This window comes from Plectropomus leopardus, chromosome 7 (genome assembly GCF_026936395.1).
Source record: "Plectropomus leopardus strain MGB_pleo_1.0 chromosome 7, ASM2693639v1, whole genome shotgun sequence".
Classification (NCBI taxonomy): Eukaryota; Metazoa; Chordata; class Actinopteri; order Perciformes; family Serranidae; genus Plectropomus; species Plectropomus leopardus.
Genome location: NC_142182.1, coordinates 5,490,001 through 5,507,500, shown reverse-complemented (window position 1 = coordinate 5,507,500; position 17,500 = coordinate 5,490,001). Strand labels below are relative to the sequence as shown.

The following is a 17,500-nucleotide window of genomic DNA, read 5'->3' as shown; positions in this document are numbered from 1 at the left end:
TTAATTAATATTATTTTTTTGAACAAAAACAGTAATAATAATAATAATAATAATAATAAAACAAATAAGAATGATAACTTTTGAAAAAATCTAACATAACCTTAGAAGCTATCCATCAGTCGTTCTATTTTTTTCTTTTATTAGACTTTGTTTATGGACTTATTTATAGACTCTGCACTTTTTTCTAAATTCATTTTATGCTTAACATTATCGTTGTTATTTTACTGAATATGTGCATGCATAAACAGTAAATGTGACTTTACTGTCTTTATGGCACATATGTAGGTAAACTGTAACTGTTGCTGTAATTATGTGCACTGCTGTTGTGTTGTGCACTTCAATGCTTCAGTGTCCTTTGCTTTAACAGGAGTCAGTCATAACCTCATATCTGTAAATGCTACATGTGTGCAGTTTTTGTTTCCGTAATTTCAGCCAGGCTACCTGCAGTAACTTTGTCACATACAGTACGTATCAGAGCGAGGATGTCACTGTAGCACGGGCGACGGGTAATGGGCACATCACTGCGTACATGTAAAGGTGGCTCCTGTTTGACCACTTTCTCTGATCGCGGTGGCGTGGGAGAGTGCGAGCCAACTTCTGAAGAGAGCATAACCCCTGCTGAGGGCAGGAGCTTTTAAGGTGCCTGCTACAGAGACCCCAAGCACACACACACACACACACACACACACATATATGGACACTAACATCACTGAAACGTAGGCTTTACTTAGTTATTCCCCCCTCTCTCTCTCTTTCTGTATCTTTTTCTCTCACTTCTCTCTTTTGCTTGAGTTCAGTTGAAACAGTGGTTTTGTCTTTTGAAGAAATGCATTGTTAAATAAAAGCAGACTAACGGGGAGACAATGAATACTTACATCATAATTAAAATATGAAACATGACAATTGATTAAACTGGTAATGCTGTACACTCCTCCCTTTCTCTCTCTCTCTCTCTCTCTCCGTCTTTCTCTCTGTGTGTCCCGCTCCATGTGCCTCTCTCCTGCTGTTTCAATCTCCTAGTAAATGATAATGAAGCTCTATCTGTCTCAGTATGTCTCGGACACGCTGGCGCCCCACACAACCTAGCAGCCTTTGAGGTTTGTGCGTGCGTGTGTGTGTGTGTGTGTGGACAGGGGATGTTTGGGGACGGGGACCATGGAGCATACCATCTCATCCATATAAGCCCATGTGGCACCCAACGCACACACACACACGCACAAACAGCTATTGAGACGGGATTAGGGCACCCTTGTGTCGGCCTTTGAGGCAAAGAGAGATAGGAATCTTTGTGTGTGTGTGTGTGTGTGTGTGTGTGTATTAGTCAGTATGGGTGTCATGGATGTATGATTGAAGACGTTATTAACCCCGCGATCCCCTGCAGCTCTGCAGCTGAAGTTCTGCAGACTGTTTGAATATGTGCGTGTGCACACACACACACTTATGGACTTGAGATAAATGAGAAAAAAGATGGAGCCTGTGTTCTCCATGGATTGTTTGTGTGTATCTGTATGTGTTTGCATGTTTGTACATTAATGTGTGTGTGCAACTCCACAAGGGGTCACAGATTGGCCTGCTGAAGACACCATCTGATGTCTCTGGGCTCTGCAGTCCTATGGTGTGCATGTTTGTGTGGCCCCACACACAGTGTGTGTGTGTGTGTGTGTGTGTGTGTGTGTGTGTGTGTGTGTGTGTGTGTGTGTGTGTGTGTGTGTGTGTGTGTGTGGGTGTGTGTGTGTGGGCGACTGGGGCATCGGTCCTGTATGGTACAACAGTGATAAGGACAACAGGCAGGAGACCTGATCGTCAAGGGGTGCGCGTGTGTGTGTGTGTGTGTGTGTGTGTGTGTGTGTGTGTGTGTGTGTGTGTGTGTTTATGACGCCCACCTTTCATCTGGCCTTTCACCATGGGTGCGGTGATGTCACTCCCGCCTCCCTAAAATAGACACTGATACACACAGACACATATAAACATTGGTATAATCCCAAGTGAGAGTAACCAGGATGGATGGAGGCTTGGGTTGGGGACAGTGATGAAGACATGACTGATTGTATTTGCATTTCTTCTTTCTTATTGTTCCTCCATCTTAAAAAGGAAATGTGCATTACTGTGCTTATTAGTCATTTACATAACAGCATTGCTTGTACAACGGTGTGTTTTATAATGCAATGACAAAGTGTGACATGTAGAATAATTTAGCAATTTTGACAATCCATACAAGGTGAACGGTGACGGCCCTCAGACTAAAAAAAAGTTCTCCATTACTGTGATGTCATTACATCTGAATAGAAGAAAATAATTGTTGTTTTTAATTGTTCAGTTTGGTTTGGTGAGATTAAATGTTCTTTGAAAATGTTTTCTATAAAGTACAGCAAAGTCTGGATTGGGTGTGAAAAATGATCTTTTGGCACTTATTTTTGAGTCACTCTCATTGATCCTTGTTGTATTTAAATTAAATTAAAGAATAAGGACGCATCCTTATTTGTGCTTTGGCATCTAACGTCTCCTAATAAATCACCAATTTAATGCAACACCTGGTGAGCACATTAAGTAGCTCAAATCAAACACACTTAGGGCAACCTGATCTCACATGAAATATGTAAAATGACCACGACCTCCTCACAGTGCACTACATGGTGGTGACACATAATGTGTTAAAAAATAAAGTTCACCATGGAAATAATGCCTATGGAAAGTCACTCTGAACAGTTGCAGAGACTGCTCTCACCTGGCCACCACCTGTTCAACCCTCTGCCCTCAGGCAGGCGCTACAGGTCATTGAAGACTCGGACCACCAGACTCATTAACATTTACTACATTCTCAATCAACACTCAACATAAACAGTCATAGTGCACTTATTAACTACTCGAATTTGTGCAATAACTACTGTGGAATATACTGTTGACTCTGGCACTTTATATCTATTGACTTCTATGTTGTGTGTGAAGTGGTTTTTGCAGTGTGCTTAATTTTTCAAATATTGTGTGCAAAGTGTATCTTTTTTTTTTTTAATTCATATTCACAAACCAGAAGTGGCACTCCTAATTTTGTTGTATCCTGCGCAATACAATAACAATAAAGGCATTGCATTTTATCAAGCAAGTGGTTGAGAAACTGTTACAGTTTGGTCAGGTTAAGGGAAAAGGGGAAAAAAACACTTGTTGTTTAGTACAGGATGCAGGTACATCATGATGTAACAACTACGTCATGTTGTAATGTAAAATGTGTAACTAGTTAAAGTAAAAAAAAGGGGAAAAAAGTAACTTTTGGTTCTTTACAGGACTCTAACAGCAGTCTCCTGAGTGAAAGTCTTATGTTTGTTTGACACCTTCTCACCCCATACAGACTTTCTCGCTCTTTATATCACCTACTGCATGATGTTGTCGGGGTAATTTGTGTCCGCCGTGAAAAAGGATGCTAATCAACTTTCCATTGCCATTATTTTCATAGTTTGAACACATTTCGAGCGTAATATGCTGTTAGCATGACATAATCATTTGACATATTTCTTTGACACCAGACTGAGTAGAGCATAGGTATGGACAAAGAGACTTGCTAGTAAAGAGACATTTTGAGACAAACAGAAGGAAGAAGTGAGCAGAGTTTATGTGAAGAGAGGTACTAAGGGGGTGAGCCCACACAAATTAATCAGCGAGTGATGGACCAAGAGGGACGATAAGGGGACACAGAGGGAGGAATGGGCAAAGTGAGGGATGGATGAGTGACTGCAGTGGGGGGAGGCAGATAACGAGGACAGAGGGAGGGAAGGAAGGATGGCTATAGGAGGGGTAGATCATCCACAGCCCCGGTGGGGAGGACAGGCAATTACCAGCTGGGGCAGATATGACACTGGGATTGGTGTGTGCGAGTGTTGGGGGAGTGAACGAGGGAGAAGGAAAAATGAAAGGAGAGCGTGCAGCAGGGGTGAGGAGCGAGTGTATGACTTAACACATAACCGATCTGGAGCTGAAACTTAAAATCATACTTATTCAAATGAAATGGAAATGTTTGCCAGAATGAGTGAGATGATTTTCTGTGTTTTTAGTTCAGTGTAGCCTTTGAGCTTTAAAAAGAAATTAAAAAAAAAAAAGTCAGATAATTTTTGAAACAAATGACATTGCTTACATTTTCTATTTGTAATTTTAATCAGCAATAGAATATGACAAGGAGGGTTTATACGGAGTGAAACTGAGGTTAACCCATTGAAAGCTGGAACGGCGTCAAATTGCTGCATTCAGATGCCCTTCACATACATTTAAACCTTTAAAACTTGAGAAAATTGATTCAATTTCTTTTGGAAACATGGCTAAAAAGGTAATGAGCAACTTTGCAAGAAATATACCACAAATTGAAAGAAATTAAGAAAAAGTGACCAGATAATGGCCTAAATAATAGCTAGAAAATAGTCAATAGAGAGATTGAGAAGTTATGAGCTTACATTTTAAATCAAAATAAAAATACAGAGAATGTCCAGAAAACTGATATTAATAATTTAATAATTGTTAAATATTTTATTTATATAATTTGCACATTTTTTGTTTTACCTGTTTTTTCGTTACCTTTATTCTTTCCCATTTCTTGGTAAATTTCTGGTAATTTCTTGTAACTTCTCCCTATGTGACATCAAGCCAATTTGCTTTTCAAAGGGTTAAACAGAAAACGTATTGCACTGCAGTAGTTGCTGGAACAAAGCCATTGTTATTTTTATTATTGTGATGTGACAGAGTGAAAACTAGTCCTCTTATCTGTTTTTTATCATTTTTCTGTCTTCTTTTTTTAACATCACTATAGTGACAGTTTCTGTATGTGTCGAAATCTGTTGTCAGTGTTGTATTAATATTCTAAAATCATGTCATACGATCCTGTTTTTCGTGTTGCTTAACCCAGCCTACACATGCGTGTCTGTCTCCTATTTGCAGAGGAGGGCATCAATCATGAGTGCAAGCTGTGTAACCAGATGTTTGATTCACCTGCCAAGCTGCTTTGCCACCTGATAGAGCACAGCTTTGAAGGCATGGGAGGTACCTTCAAGTGTCCCGTCTGCTTCACAGGTGAGACACACACACACACGCACACACACACACACACACACACACACACACACACACACACACACACACACACACACGCACACAAGCCCACATTCACCTTCAAGGACAGTAGCACAGATAATTCACTTGTGTCCTGTCTGCTTTGCATTTAAAATGGACACAGAAACATGGAGATTGGCCTGAATTATCACATAAACTTGTCACTTTGTGTTTCAGTTGTAATTTAGCATGTTATCGATTCTATTTATAGATAAATAAAAGGCCAAAAGTGTTTTACATGCCAGCCAGTGTATACTGTTCCTTATGAAAGCAGACTTCAACCACACATTCTCTGAGCACCAAACTGCTCACATTGTGTCACTTATTTGGGCAAAAATGCCAGATGAGTTTAATATCGCAACTGGAAGCAAGGTTTGCACTTAAATCTCCCCTGGATTCAGCTCCAGTACACGCTGTGGCTCAGTAAATAGCTCTCTCTGGGTTACCTTCATCATGATGCATAGAGTAGATGTGCTGTAATGGCTGTGAAGTTTTTTTTCTGGTTTTGGGTAAACTGTAAGATCACATTAGGAATATTCATTGTTTTAACATTTCTAACTGTGGGAGTAATATTGCAGCAGGGTGCCGCTGTTAAAGAAGTACTCACAAAACTCTGTGTGTGCAAAAGTTCATGTAATATTACCTCCAAACGCGCCAAATATGAAGTACCTGATACCTCGGAAATCCACTGGAGGACCTAAACAAAATGCTGGATGACCAAATTAGGCTTATGGTGTTCAGTGTTCGGTGTGTTTTACCAGAAACTAAGTCTGCACCTTTGAGCTCTCCCTCCCATCTCTTGACTCTACACCCCAACACGCTCTCTCTCTCTCTGCCCTCCCTCTCTCTCTTCCCCTGTCACTTCATCACTCTCTTTCCCTCCCTCAGTTGTTGAGTTTGTCTTGTGTTGTGTGCCTCCCCCCCAGGTACACAGCAACGCTTTAAACTTTAACTCTATTCCTTTGTGGCTTATGAATTAGTAAGATGGGCACCACTCCTATGGGGAGGCTTAATAATTCAACACATGCACACTCACAGTGAAAACCAAAAGTTTACTGAAACAAAGGGGAGAGAAAGAAAGAGAAAAAAAGTGCATGAGACAACACTGGAGCGGAAGTTAAAAAAAGAAGAGATAATTTATTGATAAATATCACAAGGTCTGCTGAGGATAGCTCTTCCTGTTTTCTCTCCTTCTTTCTCTTGCTCCCCTCTGTCTTTTCTTTATATCCCATATACTCCCTCCTTTCCACTCAGCCCTTCAGCTGCTTTGTTTGTGTGTGTTTGTGGGGTTATTTGTGGGGTTATTTGTACTGAAAACTTAGTTGCCATTTGGTTCATTCTCTACTGGTAGAGTATATCGTGGATGGCCTAATACTCACCGTGCAGTGTTCATCGTAACAGTCCAGTGGTAAACAGCAGTAGATTGGATATGAGATACGGCTAATGTAATTACGGTTAATTCTGAGGCTACAGTTCAGTTATCTCTGTTATATCTGCATGTTTATGCAGATATAATAGAGATTACTGTAGCCAACAGTACAAGATTTTGGTTTTAGTTTGTTTTTGGTCCAAGTTGTATTAACTAGTGACATTTGAATTTCGATGATTTAGATTTGTATTAGCTATTTTACGTCATTTAAAAGTAATGTTCATGGACTCAGATGTATATATCTGTTATTAGCCAAAATGACCAGTGCACCTAAAAGAGAGTCTTGGCCTTGATATCTGCTTGCACCTCCGAAATCTTTGCCATTGTCCCTACAGGGTTTATTGTCATCACACCGATAGCCAACGGACTCTGAGATTGACAGCAGAGTTATACAAAGTTACATGTACTGTAGTCTCAGTCTTTTCCCAAAACCTTCAGTTAACTTCCATCTGTAGACACAGGATCGGTTTTCCCCAAAGCTTGGACTCAAACAGATACTTCGTTGATTTTTAATGAGCTTTTCATATTGTTCACCACTGCGGACACATACAGCTGTCTTACCCGCTCCTCTCACTCTCTCAAACTCTGACCAACATCTGATCAAACAGCAAAGCTAGGCAGCGCTGATCGAATCTAAGTCAAGATAATGTCACAACATTGCCTGTTTCTCTCCTAAAATGTTTTCAGACACATATTTTAGTGCCCTGTTTAGCTGTAATAGTGAGAGTTTGTGAACATGAAGTGGGAGTCATACTGCTTCCTGCATAGTAAAAGCAAAGACCAAAAAAATAAACTGCGATCCAACAGTAAAACTAAGTAGCGCCGATCAAATAAGAAACCAAAATTCTGTCACTGAAAATATTTGCATCTTTCCTCTGATTTTACAATGACATCATAAGTCACCTGGAAAATGTTATGATGGCCACAATTTTAATCTGCCTTGAGTCTGGCACTGCACTACTAGCTCCAGCAACACACACCCACAACGATGCAGAGTCATCTTTTTTTTTGCCTTTAAAGGTAAATCTCAACTCTAAAGTCCCACTGAGCTCATCCCTTTGAGCTTTTCGTCTGTAAAATTATCTTAAAAGCCTTCAGTTGTGTTAAGCACTCTCTGATTTCCTGTTAAACACTGTGTAACGCACTCTGTATTTCTTCCTTCTCCAGTGTTTGTGCAGGCCAACAAGCTCCAGCAGCACATTTTTGCCGTCCACGGCCAAGAAGACAAAATCTACGACTGTTCCCAGTGTCCGCAGAAGTTCTTCTTTCAGACAGAACTACAGGTAAGTCCCCTTAATTCTGTTGCGGAGTTGATCTTGACCTGACTGCCTGTCTGTGTATAGTTCTTGTCGGGTGTAAAATAGGAAATGGTGGACTGTGTATCTGAGGAGACTCGGGGTATCATGGAAAGTGTGGTTAATATTCTAAATCCAAATGGGATGTACACCCCTCCCTCCCCTCATTTAGGCTCATTTATACTTTTGAACTTTTATTTCAAATGTAACCGTCACTGCATCCTTTGTGTTGGCATTTATACATCCACTAGATGGCACCAGGGGGCAGACTGAAAAGTTTTGGTAATGGCAAACATGGCAACAGTGAAGGACGTTGTAACACCTTTAAACAAAGGCAGTGTTATAGACGGTGGTGAACTTTGAGGCCATCAAATACACTGCAACATATGGACAGAGAAATCCTTTGACTATAGAGAACCCTAGTAATGAGTCCTAAAACCGGAAATAAAATAGCATTTCAGCTATTTCAAGTCAATTGGTTTTTTGAATGTGTTTTTGGTTAGAACCCTGAAATAAGGTCTGTGGTTAACACAAGCTTAAGAGACTTTTGCATTTTATTCAAATACCTCAGTAAATACCCCCCTTACAAACTTTGAAGGCTTTATGTGTCTTTAAAAAGGCAGTTGCCAACAAGTGGCAAAATGAGTCTACTGAACATCATCGCTTCGACCTACACCAAACATGGCTTTACATCCTTGTGGCAGTGGAAGCGTGACCATAGTGTGGTTCATTTATAGCCTAATGTTAGCTTTTTACTTGTGGCGATTACAATTAGGTTTCAAAAATACTAAAAGTGGCTTTCATTTTGTGAAGATAATCTTACTGTACAAAATGTGTAAGTGCCATAAACATTTGTTCGTCACAGAGTTTGAGCCAAAATCCAATGGAAAAATCCCACAGGCTTTTAACAGAGGGAACCAGGGCGACGTTAGCTTCCAGGTTAGCCGACAGAAAAATGTCATCCTTTGGGTTCTCTATGTTATGATTTGTTCTTGAACTGTGCCACACTGCCCCCACGATTTTCGGTGGTGCTGCTCCATTTCCTTCATATTTGTAATCTTTCAGAAAACATTAATGCAGAGTATGGACACAGGGCCCCATCCACATCCATTTATGTATCTAATGTTGATGGCATTTCAAGCTCCCTAAATACAGCTCAACCTCTTCCAGAACCTCATTTATCCCTCTCAGCTACTGTACATCGTTTCACAGAAACCCTCTATTTACTCTTCATCTGTATTTCTCCTTCCGCTCCCTTTTTTTCCATTCCCCTGTCCCTCTCTTTCCATCTCTCCTCATGAGGTCTGAGCAGGGTTCTGGCAAGCTTCATGTCATTAGGGTCCAGACATGTTTGTGTGTGTGTATGAAAGAGAAGAGAGGATATAAGTCACCCAAGAGTAGGTCCTGGGCCAGCTGTGGCCAGGTCTGTGATGATGTAAACCTTCCTGTCCTCTTTCATTTCTTCTCCTCCTTGTCTCTTGTGCCCCTTTGGCACCAGACGAGTGACCTGCAAAGTCTGCAGGTCAAACATCAGCGATGTTAAAGGTGAATTCTCTAACTTTCCTCATGCTGTTGCCTGCTGCATTGACCAGAGATGGCAGAGGAGATTGTGTGAAAGCCTGCAGTTTATTGGAATCCACTACAAAACGTACGATGGGTTTAGGACTAATTGTAATGCTTAAAAAAAACAAATGTATGAAATGCATCCAAAGGGAATTTATTCACACTGCCAACAAGGATAAGTGCAACCCTACAAGCCCTAAATAGATGACAAACTGTTCAACATGTCTCATTATAGAGTACTGAGAGTACTGTAACATACATTTTCTGGTGTTGTACAATTCTACGACAGATTAAAATATTAAAAATTGATCACAAAAAAAACTGTAGACTAGCTTACAGTGGAGTGCAAAACAATCACCATCGTCTTTAAGAGGCAGAACAATCGGTGATTGTGAAGTTTTTAAGTACAGCTATTGTTAAAGTGTCTGAACATGCACCAAAAGCCTTATGAGGCACGTCGAAGTGCTTTTACATCCTCTACTCTGACAACAACTTCTGCCAACAGCTGTTCTTTTATTGATCTTAATGGTTTTGTTGTCAAATTCGAGAGGTCCTGAAATCCTAGAAATGTACTTAAATCCAAGAATCCTCCTAAAATGCGAGAAACAAACTGAAATCTTGTGCTTATAAGTCTGAGAAATGTCCTGAAATCCCAGAAACGTTCTAAAATCCTGAAAAGTCTGAAAATCCTAGAAACATATATGGGGCTGCTGTAACTGGCCCCTGGCCTCCTTTCATTTTGCAAAAGTGGCCCCCAAGCAAAGTAAGTTGAGTATCTTTGGGTTAGCCTAACAGAACCACATCATGTCCTCATGAATGTTTACTGATATCTTCTGTTCATAAAACTAAACTTGCTACATAAATCAGGAGCGTCAATTATTGCTTTCAGCGCATATGGGCTCTAAAGCTCTGCAAGGTCCACCTCAGAAGGATATAGTCGAGGTCGCAGCCATTAATATCAATGCCAGCAGATGTTTAGTTGAGTAGAGGACCCTGTGGCAGAAGTGTCACTCAGTAAAGGTGCTGTGCTGGACGGGTACATAATTAGAGTGGTTAGTGTGCTGGTGACAGAGTTTTTGTCAAAGAAAAAGACAGAAATCCTACTTGAAAAATTCTACTAGGTAATATTTGAACTTGCAAAGGCCTACTCCTACCACACACACACACACACACACACACACACACACACACACTCAAAGTGGCAGTGATGTAGGGCCGGAGGTGGTGGGCATATGGCTGGCCAGTCCATTTAACAGCAGGGTGACTGCTGGACCCTGTCGGTTAATGTCCACACACAGGCAGTACTCACACCTCACACACTCCCACTCACCTCCACACACCCCTGCACACACACACACACACACACACACACACCTCCACTCCTCTTCTACATGCACTCCATCCCAGATGACTCCTCCCGTTGTCTGACCCAACTTCTTCATAGACTGATCAATTGTTTAAATGTAATAATCAGCTGGATACATCAGGGTTGGTGGTTTTGGATTCAAAAGAAACTTGACTATATTTCTCTCACTGAGGACCTGAATAACTGTTGGCTGATTTGACTTTGTCCTTACATAAGTATATTGCAGGGTAAAAGACAATTTCTGCCATCAGTATTCTTGTATCAGAGTTAGGGGTTGACAGATTACCGGCCGGTCCGATTATTTGGGCGAATATTTGGCATTTTGCCAATTATCTGTATCGCGTATTATTTTAATAATCACAGATCAAATTAATTCATTAAGTAGTGTAAAGAAGGTGTCAGCATGGGAGTAGAACCTCAGGGAGCTGTTTTTATTTAAATTTTCACTTGACTTTATCTATTTTTTTTTTAAGTTGCAGGGAACTTGTATATGATGTTGAAAGTTTAAGTTTTGATTAAATATTTCCTGAAGGCATTTAAACAAAGTTTTGTGTTGGAGTTTGTTATATTCCAAATTTTAAATATTGACAGAAAGATTGTCAGTTTTATTGTAAATGCATATTGGTGTCAAACATCGATTATCGGTGTCATTTAACTACTAATAATCGGTATCAGTGTCGGCCCTGAAACACCAGTATCGGTCGACTTTTAATCAGATTGGAGTCACAGTTCAGTCAGATGAGTTTAATTCTGTTGTTTTTATTCCAGCTAAGTTGAGCTCAGTTCAACTTTTTTTTCCCCTCCCTCCTCCGCTCCTTATACTTCTTCCTCTTTGGCTGCTGCACTCTGGATATATCCATCTTGTTACACTTTGGTCCTGGCCCAAGTGTGTGTGTGTGTGTGTGTGTGTGTGTGTGTGTGTGTGTGTGTGTGTGTGTGTGTGTGTGTGTGTGTGTGTGTGTGTGTGTGTGTGTGTGTGTGTGTGTGTGCGCGCGTGCGCATGTGTGTGTGTGTGTGTGTGTGTGTGTGAGAAAACTTGCCTGACCTGCCACAGCTCCATCGCCCCATGGGAGGGCTCTCTAAGTGGGCTAGACAGAAAGGCTGACTGGGGGAGATGGAGAGCTACAAGCACGGAGGTTAATGCCACTGCTAGCTGTTATCGCATGTGTGTGTGCGCATGTTTGTGTGTGTGCGTGCATCTGCTGGAGAAAGTGGAATGGGGTAATTTGTGTGTGTGTTTTAATGAGGTGCGGATGGATGAAGAAGGCTGGTTGGCCAGCTAGAAAAGACTTTGGCCTCTTTCAACCCCTCTGAGGGGCCGTATGATGTTAAGCTCACTCTCTCTTTCTCTCTCTCTCCTTCACACACACACACCCAAGGGTCATTGCTGCACGGACACATCGCTGCATCATCCCCTCTCCCTCCTGATTGCACCCGCTCAGTCCCACTTTCCATCTCTGCATACAAAGACCTTCACTTTCTCCCCAACACTCTCTCAATCACTTTCTTTCACCTCTCGATCCATCTTTTACACATACATACCACCATTTTCAGTTTCTCTCTCCCTCCTCTCGTTCCGTCTTCCTCCCTCTCTCTGACTCCCCCCGTCTGTCCCAGAAGAACCAGCCCCTATGCATATTTTAGCCCCTCTCCTCTCTTCCTCTCTTCTGTGCTTCTCCCCAGTGCCCCATAAATAGTGCAGACGTAAGCTGGTAAATAAGAGATGTTTTGGTGTGTGTCTGCATGTGTGTGTGGGGGGCGTGTAAATAAGAAATGCTGTGGCCCTGATCAGTGAGGTCCTTCTGGATCTCTCTCTGTCTTTACTCCCAGGCTCCCAGACACACACGACTTTTCGCATTCTCTCTGTTTTAGATTCGGTCTCTCTTTCTTTAGCAATTAGCACGGCTGCATTGATGTTTTTCCAGCGCTGACAAACAACTGTTTTTGCATCTGTACACTATTTTAAAATATACTTAAACGTGCCTGATCACCTTTATTTATCCAGTATCTATAGCATGATTTTCAGAGAATGTGTTCCCCTCGTGTTGAGGTAGTTTGAAACCTCCAGCAACATCAACTCTCTCCCATGTTCCCTTTCTGATCTCTACATTCGTTCCAAGCCTCCAGGGGGTGCTAAACAGCAGCTTTTCCCCTCAATGCTTCCTCCTTTCCCTCGCTCCATCATTCACCCTCGCACTCTTCCCCAATCATCCCATTTCTCTGCCTTTGTGTGCTACACATTTTCCTTTAGCACTAGTAAATATTTAAACAGCGCTAGATGGTTGGATTGCTGGTCAGATGAATAAATGGATGGTTGCGTGGATGGATGCAGGGGATCCTTTCGTTTGTTTGTGTGTTGATTCCCTCCACCGAATCTTCCGCCTTCCCCCCCGTGTCCCGGCGGTGTTGAATATTTGAGTGTTGTGCACTCACACAACCACAAAGACGAGCGGGGATCCGTTCTCTTGTAGACAAAGTTGAAAGAACATGTAGTTTATACACAGGAAGGATGGACTAAGACAACATCTTCCAGATTTTAGGACATTTCTAGGATTTTATCACATTTTTCTGATTTAGGGATGTTTCTAGTATTTTAGGACATTTCTCAGAATTCGGGACGTTTCTAGGATTTTAAGGTGTGTCCAGGATTTTCAAACATTTCTAGGATTTTAAAATGTTCCTAGGATTTGAGGACATTTCTCTGATTTAGAACATCTCTAGGGTTTTGGTACATTTCTAAGATTTTAGGACGTTTCTCGGATTTTAAGACATTTCTAGGATTTTAAGATGTTTCTAGCATTTGGGGATGCTTCTAGAATTAGAGGAAATTTCCAGGATTTTAGGACATTTCTCAGATTTTAGGGCATTTCTTGGATTTTAGGGCTTTCCAGAGCTTTAGGGCAATAGGGGTTTAGCTAGGACCAGGGTCAGGATCTGTCAGGGGATCTTCCACTGGCACTTTTTCTTAATAAACAAGATCTATTTTGATGCTTTTGTTGTGTACTCTGGCACCTTATGTATACTAAAAGTGCAAAAACAACTTACAGTGTGAATCATTTTATTATTTATTGTAATTAGAAAACGGATGTGGGGCCACTCAGCACCCTATCGGGGGCCTGATTGGAACCTTAGTCATTAAGTTGAGTATAACTGGACTAAGAGATGGAAAACTGAGAAATAAAGAAGCAGACATACAAAGAGAAATGGACATAAATATCACATCATCATATCACACTTTAAAAGGAAACCAATTACATTATACATTTAAACAAAGTCGGACCACTTTCCAACAACACAGGTACTTTTTCAGCGGCGTGTTATTAATTTGTATACAGCCAGTATGGGGCACATCCTCAGCACTGACTTTATATTGTCCATATGTGGAAAATAAAAAGGGAAATTTATTTCTCTCTGTTCTAAAGAAATGAATAAAATCTTTATCTTGTTAGTTAATGTGAAGCAGAGAATAGCTTGGCAGACTGTTCAATACCTGCGGTTGGGATCAGGACAGAGTGTGTGTCTGAAACGAGCTGTGTTTAGCAGTCTGTCTGTGAATAATGTTGTCTTTGTCTGAATCTAAGAGCCTCACTGTCTCCCTCTAACTGAATTATGGAAAGGTGTGGATGTGGCTGAACTGGCAATCGGGTTTATCAGTGTGTGTGTGTGTGTGTGTGTGTGTGTGTGTGTGTGTGTGTGTGTGTGTGTGTGTGTGTGTGTGTGTGTGTGTGTGCGTGTGCGTGTGCGTGTGCGCGTGCGCGTGTGTGTGTGTACGTGTGTGTGTGTTCACCATTGTCTGGATGTTGCTGTCAGTTGTGAGTGTTGTGTCAAGCCATAGTGTATACTCTCTGATCCATGTATCCCTTGGCTCCCTTGGTGTGTGTGTGTGTTTGTCTGTGTGTATGTGTGCACATGTGTGTGTATGAATTTGATCCGTAGATCCCTGTGGCGTTGCAGGGGAGCATACTCAGCCGCCCCACCGCTCACTGGGAGACTCTATGTTATTAGAATGGGGAGCTGGGACACACACACACACACTCACGAACACACACAGACGCACATGCACTCTTGCCTCCCTGAATCCCTGGACTTGAAGGTATTTGCAGCAGGGGAAAGAGAGACAGAAACAAAAAGACATTCAAAGAGAGAGGTAGAGAGACAAATGGAGAGAGACTGCAAGCTAGCTTTACTTGATACAACAACTGCACTACTGCCAGAGTACCACAGCTACTGCATACTACTTATTTTACCGAACAGTATCTAAACGACCTCAAATTTGCAAGTAATTGTACAAAAGCAGCAGTTTGTTCTTTTATTTGAACTTTATTTAACCAGACAAACCTCCTAACATAAAAAAAATCTCTTTTTCAAGAGTGTCTCGATCAAGAAAGGCAGCAACATAAGTTACAGACCAACAACATAGAAGAAAAATCCAAAAGCAACTCCAAAACAAGCAGTATCAACCACAAAAAGAACATACAATAAAGTTACTACAAAGACAAACTAAAAAGTACATCAATATATGATATAAGTGATCCATAAAAAGGAGAAAAACTGAAATGACTGCAAACATACACCCTGACATTGGCATATACATCGATGATTGCATACAAAATTCATGCAGCAGTTCTTTGAAATGGCCTAGATCACTGATACTCAACTTATAGCCCACAGGCCAAATTTGGCCCCCGATACGGTGCCACGTGGCCCACAAACCACTTACTAATTCACAAAAAAAATAAAGTGAGTGAGTGCATAAAACAGCATCAAAATAGAGCTTGTTTATCAAAAGATGTGTCAGTGGAGGATTCCCCACATCCCCCAACAGAGGTCTTAGCTAAGCCCCTAATGTCCCTAAAAATGTTCTAGAAATGTCATAACATCTCAGAAATATCCTAAAATTGAAGAAATGTCCTAAAATCCTAGAAAAATCCTAAAATCCTGCTGCTGAGAAGGCCCCCTGGCCTCCTATCATTTTGCAAAAGTGGCCCCCAGGCATTGCAAGTGAGTATCTCTGGCCCAGAGGAACCAAAGAGTGCAACTTGCCATTTTCAATGATGGCAGTAGGCCAAGAACAGCTTTATAAATTAGATTCTGCCAATAAAAAAGTCTTAAAAGTCTAAAAAAAACAGCCACCCAACCCGAGCATACAGGATACAGAGATGAGTTAGGGGCTTACAGTTGGTAATGAATCTCAATGCAGCGTGATACACAGAGTCCAAAACATGCAAACACTGGGAGGGTGCATTTATACAACCCCATAATCAAGCACAAAAATGTAGGTGAGACCAGTAAGTGTTTAAAAAGTGTAACACTGTAATTTCATCTAACTGGTGTTAGTCTTGGCAGACTTATTTTCCCCGCTGACCACCTGAGGAAAAATTGCATACAAATTGTGTCCGTGGCTGTTAACACTGTGAGGATTTTTATATTGTTTATTGTTCCACACTGTGAATGCAACGCACATTCAGTTCTTGTCGGATTTAAATAGAAGAAAGAAAGTCTCAATATGGGACCATTTAATCATCTGGAAATATTGCATTTGTAGGCGTGCGTACACCTGTGTGTGTTTGCATATATGCTTTGAGGAACTTGCCACCAAAAGACGGTACAAAAAAGCCATACACAGTGGGTCTCTGTGAGGGAGGATACAGAAGAAAAAAATGAGTCAAAAGAAGTTACTTGTTGCTTTGATGTAAAGCGGAGGAACAAACAGACGGATGCAGAGAGACAAAGACAGGCGGAGCGAGATAAAGAGGGAGAAAGAGATAAACAGGGGTAGGGACAGATACAAAGGAATTACACTCTGTGAGCCAGCACCTGGAGGGCTTCTAACAGCTTGGACCATGTTCCTGTCATTTGGTTTGTGTGAGTGTGTGTGCGTGTGACAGGTGAACAGAGGCAATGTGTCACAGAACAGGACAGACTCTGCGTGTCGTGGCGCTCTATCAGCCCTGCCAAAATACACTCGTAGAGATACGGGCACGGCACACACAAACACACACACAAACACACACACAAACACACACACAAACACAGTACATGTCATCACATCACCAGCTGATAAACCAAAGTCATTCATTTGTTTGACTCATATATCAACTATGTTCTGTGTTTGACTTCTATATCAACATTTTGCGTTTACATTTTCTTTTCTTTTTTTTCACTCTGACTTCTTCAGTCAGTCAGTTTCTCACTTTTTTCACATCTTTGGATAGGATTCAATCTTCCTCTCTGGAGCTCTGTGTAATTCTGACTATGTGTTTATTTGAAGCAGTCAAAGCAAGTATTAGACTCTGAATGTTTCAGTAATATGTCAGAAATGTAGAAAAATTGTGGAAATTTTGAGAGATGAGAAAAAAGTGAGTGAGAAAAAAATAATGGTCATCTGTTTTCTAAGTCTGATCTAAATGGTTTTCTCTCTTCTGACTCATTAACAGGTGAAAAATACTGGGTTTCACGGATAATCTGTCTTAGTTTCCTAGGGAAAAAAATAATCTGTGAATCTCATGGGGGGAAAAGGTTTGCCTGTAAACAAAAAAAGGTTCTCCATCGTTTTAAGGTGCTTTTTTAAATGGTTTATTTCTTTTATTTTGTGTTTGTTGTTCTAATAACCTAATTATGCACCATCATCATTCATCATTTTATTTTCACCTCTGCCTCATGTTCTAAATAGAACTAAAAGTGTGTATGTTTTATCTCAGGTGAGTTTTAATCTCTTTATTTCTAGCCAAAAGAGAGACATGAGCGTAATGTTACAGA

At 41.0% G+C, this 17,500-nt stretch overlaps 1 protein-coding gene across 3 annotated transcripts in view; it reads left to right on the top strand.

Annotated features, from left to right (window-relative positions):
• znf423 (zinc finger protein 423) overlaps nt 1-17,500 on the top strand; it is a 194,616-nt gene that overhangs the window by 166,325 nt on the left and 10,791 nt on the right. For all 3 annotated transcript variants that reach the window (XM_088079717.1, XM_042496260.2, XM_088079716.1), the window contains 2 exons: nt 4,918-5,049; nt 7,685-7,800. In XM_088079717.1, the coding sequence (XP_087935843.1) occupies nt 4,918-5,049; nt 7,685-7,800 (248 nt within the window). The remainder of the gene's footprint in view (nt 1-4,917; nt 5,050-7,684; nt 7,801-17,500) is intronic.